This window comes from Arachis ipaensis, chromosome B06 (genome assembly GCF_000816755.2).
Source record: "Arachis ipaensis cultivar K30076 chromosome B06, Araip1.1, whole genome shotgun sequence".
In the NCBI taxonomy this organism is placed as follows: Eukaryota; Viridiplantae; Streptophyta; class Magnoliopsida; order Fabales; family Fabaceae; genus Arachis; species Arachis ipaensis.
This window is the reverse complement of record NC_029790.2, coordinates 126,505,245-126,510,857: the sequence shown is the minus strand read 5'-3', so window position 1 is coordinate 126,510,857 and position 5,613 is coordinate 126,505,245. Positions and strand designations below refer to the sequence as shown.

At 47.2% G+C, this 5,613-nt stretch overlaps 1 protein-coding gene across 1 annotated transcript; it reads left to right on the top strand.

Moving 5' to 3' along the window:
- LOC107647575 (uncharacterized protein K02A2.6-like) lies at positions 3,596-4,252 on the top strand. The gene has a single exon (XM_016351643.1). It carries the CDS (start codon positions 3,596-3,598, stop codon positions 4,250-4,252), a length of 657 nt encoding a protein of 218 aa, XP_016207129.1.

The window sequence follows — 5,613 nt, the reverse complement described above, 5'->3', positions numbered from 1 at the left end:
AAAGTGGATTTTCTAGAGCTACAGAAGCCCAATTGGTGCGTTCTCAATTGCGTTGGAAAGTAGACATCCTGGGCTTTCCAGCAATATATAATAGTTCATACTTTGCTCGAGATTTGATGGCCCAAACAGGCGTTCCAAGTTAGCTCAAGAATTCTGGCGTTTAACTCCAAAACTGGCACAAAAGCTAGAGTTAAATACCCAAACTGGCACAAAAGCTGGCGTTTAAATCCAAGAAAAGTCTCTACACATGAAAGCTTCAATACTCAGCCCAAGCACACACCAAGTGGGCCCGGAAGAAGATTTCTGCATTAATTACCTATTTCTGTAACCCTAGGCTACTAGTTCTCTATAAATAGGACCTTTTGCTATTGTATTTCACACACTTGATATACTTTTGATCTTTGAGAGTCTTATGCACATTTGGAGGCTGGCCTCACGGCCATGCCTAGACCTTGTTCTTATGTATTTTCAACGGTGGAGTTTCTACACACCATAGATTAAGGTGTGGAGCTCTGCTGTTCCTCATGAATTAATGCAATTACTACTGTTTTTCTATTCAATTCATGCCTACTTCTTCTCTAAGATATCACTTGTTCTTCAACTTGATAAATGTGATGATCCATGACATTCATCATCATTCTCACCTATGAACGTGTGCCTGACAACCACCTCCGTTCTACCTTCGATTGAGTGTGTATCTCTTGGGTTTCTAATCTAAGATTGGAACCTTCGTGGTATAGGCTAGAATTAATGACAGCCATTCCTAAGATCCGGAAAGTCTAAACCTTGTCTGTGGTATTCCGAGTAGGATCTGGGAAGGGATGACTGTGACGAGCTTCAAACTCGCGATTGTGGGGCGTGTGACAGACGCAAAAGGATCAATGGATCCTATTCCGACATGATCGAGAACCGACAGCTGATTAGCCGATGTTGTGACAGAGCATCAGGACCATTTTCACTGAGAGGACGGGATGTAGCCATTGACAACGGTGATGCCCAACATAAAGCTTGCCATGGAAAGGAGTATGAATGATTGGAAGAAGGCAATAGGAAAGCAGAGGTTCAAGGGGAACAAAGCATCTTCATACGCTTATCTGAAATCCACCAATGAATTACATAAGTATCTCTATCTTTATTTTATGTATTATTTATCTTTTAATTATCAATCCTCCATCACCATTTGAATCTGCCTGACTGAGATTTACAAGATGACCATAGCTTACTTCAAGCCGACAATCTCCGTGGGATCGACCCTTACTCACGTAAGGTTTATTACTTGGACGACCCAGTGCACTTGCTGGTTAGTTGTGCGGAATTGTGACAAAGTGTGATTCATGTTTAAGAGCTCCAAGTCCTTTGGCGCCATTGTTGATGATCACAATTTCGTGCACCAGAAGTCGGTAGAACAATTTACCTTCATTAACAGAAACCTACCCCATGAACTCAAGGGCCCCTCATAGAAGTCGTAAGGGCAAACAGCGACCTCTTCGCATGGACCCCATCAGACATGCCAGGGTTAGATCTCGAAGTCATGTCTCACCGGCTAGCCATAAAGCCCGAAGCCAAACCAATAGCCCAGTGGCAAAGAAAGATGTCACAAGAAAGAGCGGAGGAAGTCGCTAAGCAAATAGCAGGACTACTAGAAGCAGGGTTCATCAAGGAACTCGAGTACTCAACATGGCTATCCAATGTTGCCTTAGTCAAGAAACCCAGTGGGAAATGGAGGATGTGCGTAGACTACTCTGATCTGAACAAAGCATGTCCAAAAGACTCCTTTCCCCTCCCCAACATTGACACCCTAGTGGACTCGGCAGCGGGATATCGTTTTCTCAGTTTCATGGATGCCTATTCCGGCTACAATCAAATCCCGATGCACCGACCTGACGAGGACAAAACAGCCTTCATTACACCAAGGGGCACCTATTGCTACAAGGTAATGCCCTTCGGATTGAAGAACGCAGGGGCCACCTACCAAAGGCTGATGAGCAGAGTCTTCCACGACCTCATCGGCAAGACGGTAGAGGTATATGTTGACGACATCCTTGTAAAAACAGCAGAGCTGAGCAATTTGATAAACGACCTCCAGGCCGTCTTTGGAGCATTAAGGAAATTCAAAATGCGACTCAATCCACTCAAATGCGCATTCGCCATGGAAGCAGGAAAATTTTTAGGATTCATGATAACCCAGAGAGGGGTAGAAGCCAACCCAGACAAGTGCGAAGCCGTTCTCAAAATGACAAGCCATGGGTGCATCAAAGATGTACAACGGCTCACCGGGAAGCTCACAGCCCTATCTCGGTTCCTCGGAGCCTCGGCTGAAAGGGCCATCCCATTCTTCAACCTAATGAAGAAAGGAATCACCTTTGAATGGACCCAGGAATGTGAAGAGGCATTCAACCATTTTAAGAGGATACTCTCGGAACCTCCTGTACTCAGCAAGCCTAGAGAAGGAGAGCCCCTATACTTGTACATGGCTGTGACCACGCAAGCAATGGCAGCGGTCCTAGTCAGGGAGGAGGACAAGACCCAGCACCCAATATACTTCATCAGCAAAACACTTCAAGGGGCAAAGATGAGGTACACCAAGTTGGAAAAGCTACCCTACGCCCTATTAGTTTCGTCAAGAAGACTAAAACAATACTTCCAAGGGCACACAATCGTCTTGAGAACCGATCAAGCCATCCGACAAGTCCTCCAAAAACCTGACCTGGCGGGAAGAATGATGGCATGGGCGGTGGAGCTATCTCAATACGATTTACAGTACGAACCAAGGCAAGCAATCAAAGCCCAAGCCATGGCAGACTTCCTCGTTGAGGTCACAGGAGAAGCCCCCGACATACCGAGCACACGATGGAAGCTCCACGTTGATGGAGCATCTAACCAAACATTCGGAGGGGCCGGAATTATCCTCGAGAACTCGGCAGGAGTAGCCTACGAACAATCCATCAAGTTCGAATTCCCAGTCTCAAACAACCAAGCCGAGTATGAAGCCTTAATAGGGGGACTAATGCTAGCCAAGGAAGTTGAAGCATCAAGAATAGAAGTTAGCAGCGACTCCCAAATCGTCACCTCCCAAGTAAACGGCAGCTACCAAGCCAAGGACACACTGCTACAAAAATACTTGGAAAAGGTAAGAGAGTTATGCAAAAGCTTCAAAGAAGTCACAATCCACCATGTTCCCAGAGAAAGGAATGCCCGAGCCGACCTCCTCTCCAAGCTCGCAAGCACCAAACCCTGCACGGGGAATAGATCTTTGATCCAAGGGCTAGCAACAGAACCTGTAATCGTCATGTGCACGGCTCAAGCACCAAACTAGCCCTCATGGATAGACCCCATCTCCCGATATCTGGAGCATGGAGAAACACCCTCCGACCAAAAGGAAGCGTAATCTATTAAAAGGGAAGCTCCCAAGTACACAATCATACAAGGACAGCTATACAAGCGAGGGCTCCACCAGCCCCTACTTAAGTGCTTACGCTCCGACCAGACGGACTACGTCCTAAGGGAGGTACACGAAGGATGTTGTGGTCACCACATCGGGAGAAGATCTCTAGCAAGAAAGATCATCAGAGCAGGATACTGCTGGCCCACAATGATGTCAGATGCCCATGAGTTTGTGAGAAAATGTAAAAAGTGCCAGGAGAACGCCAACTTCCACAAAGCACCTCCCGAGGAGCTCAGTCTAATGATGGCTCCCCGACCTTTCACCCAATGGGGGGTCGACCTCTTGGGACCATTCCCACCAGGACCCGGGCAAGTGAAGTACTTGATAGTGGCCATAGATTATTACACCAAATGGGTAGAAGCAGAGCCACTAGCTAGCATATCCACAGCAAATTGCCAAAAGTTCATGTGGAAGCAGGTGATCAAAAGGTTCGGGATCCCAGAAGCCGTCATATCGGACAACAGGACACAATTCACCGATAAAAAGTTCAAAGGGTTCCTAGAAGGACTAAGGATCAAACAGAAGTTCTCCTCAGTTGAACACCCCCAAACCAACGGCCAGGTCGAAGCAGCCAACAAAGTCATCCTAAAGGGGCTAAAAAAGCAACTCGAAGGGAAGAAAGGCTCATGGGCAGACGAACTAGCCTCAGTACTGTGGTCATATAGGACCACCCCCCCCAATCATCCACCGGCAAAACCCCCTTCCGACTCACATACGGGGTCGACGCAGTCATCCCAGTCGAAGTCGGGGAGCCAAGCCCGAGGCTACTCCTCGGAGGGGGAAGCGAGGCGATCGAGAAAGACCTAGCCGACGAGACAAGGAAAATGGCACACCTAGCAGAAGCAGCAATAAAACAAAGAGTAGCCCTCAGATACAACAGCAAAGTATTGAAAAGGAGCTTGGGAGAAGGCGACTTGGTTCTACAACGTAACGACATAGGACCACCAACACCAGGAGAAGGCAAGCTAGCCGCGAACTGGGAAGGACCCTACAAAGTAAAAGAAGTCCTTGGCAAAGGGGGCTACAAGCTAGAAAAACTGGATGGGAACAAGGTATCGAGAACATGGAACATGGCAAACCTCAGGAGGTTCTACTCGTAAGAAGGGGCGATCACGCGACCCCAACCCCCCGGCGACTTGGGTAACGACATAGGACCACCAACACCAGGAGAAGGCAAGCTAGCCGCGAACTGGGAAGGACCCTACAAAGTAAAAGAAGTCCTTGGCAAAGGGGGCTACAAGCTAGAAAAACTGGATGGGAACAAGGTATCCAAGGTATCGAGCATGGCAAACCTCAGGAGGTTCTACTCGTAAGAAGGGGCGATCACGCGACCCCAACCCCCCTCTGGGTTCCACCCCCACGTCCTCCTTTTATGTCTTATACAAATCATTATCTTTTACCCTTCATTTACTTACGCGTTACATTATTTCCTTGTTTAACGAAATAGTAAGCTTTACTTTTTGCAAGTTTTCTCTCTGCAAGTCTCAAATAAAAAGCACGGCGAAAAAGGCAAACGGTCGACCTAACAGTAACTCGGGACTGATCACCCCGGGAACCATAAGGGACCAAGCGAAAACAAATCGACTCAAGTAGTAAGCACCATGATAAACGGTTAAACAAAAGGTCGCGGCGGCCCGAGCAAGCGAAAAATAAAAGCAAGGCCACGACGGCCCGAATAAAAATCAACAATAACCAAAATAAACGCTTAAGCAAAAGCAAAAAAGAGTGTTCAAATACAACCAAAGGGCGCCTACTAGTAAGCCCCAAAAAACAAATTACAAAAGGAAAGCAAGAGAAAGTCGGGAAATTTCCAAATGCTCAAAGAATATCAACAATCTTCCCACCCTCCACAGTCTTCATCGCGCCAACTTGAGAGAGGTCAAGATCGGGAGCCAACACAGCCACCTGAAGCTTTATCCCTTCCTCAGTCATCTTAACGGCATCGCGAGCTCCCTTTGCAAGATCTTTGTTCCTTTTCTTCAGAGTAGACATCTCTCGAGAAACCGCCTCCGCTGAGCTCTCCGCCAACTTCAGCTTCTCCTCCAACTCCTCAACCCTTTTCTTCATGGCCACAGTCTCACCTCGGGTGGTATTAAGATCATTCATTAAAGCTATATCCCGATCCAACAGCCTGTTAATCTCTTTGGTGTCCTCTTCAGCATTCTTCT

What these genes read in the sequence shown, in the direction of transcription:
- LOC107647575 (XM_016351643.1), top strand. Translation starts at nt 3,596, where the DNA reads ATGTCAGATGCCCATGAGTTTGTGAGAAAATGTAAAAAGTGCCAGGAG.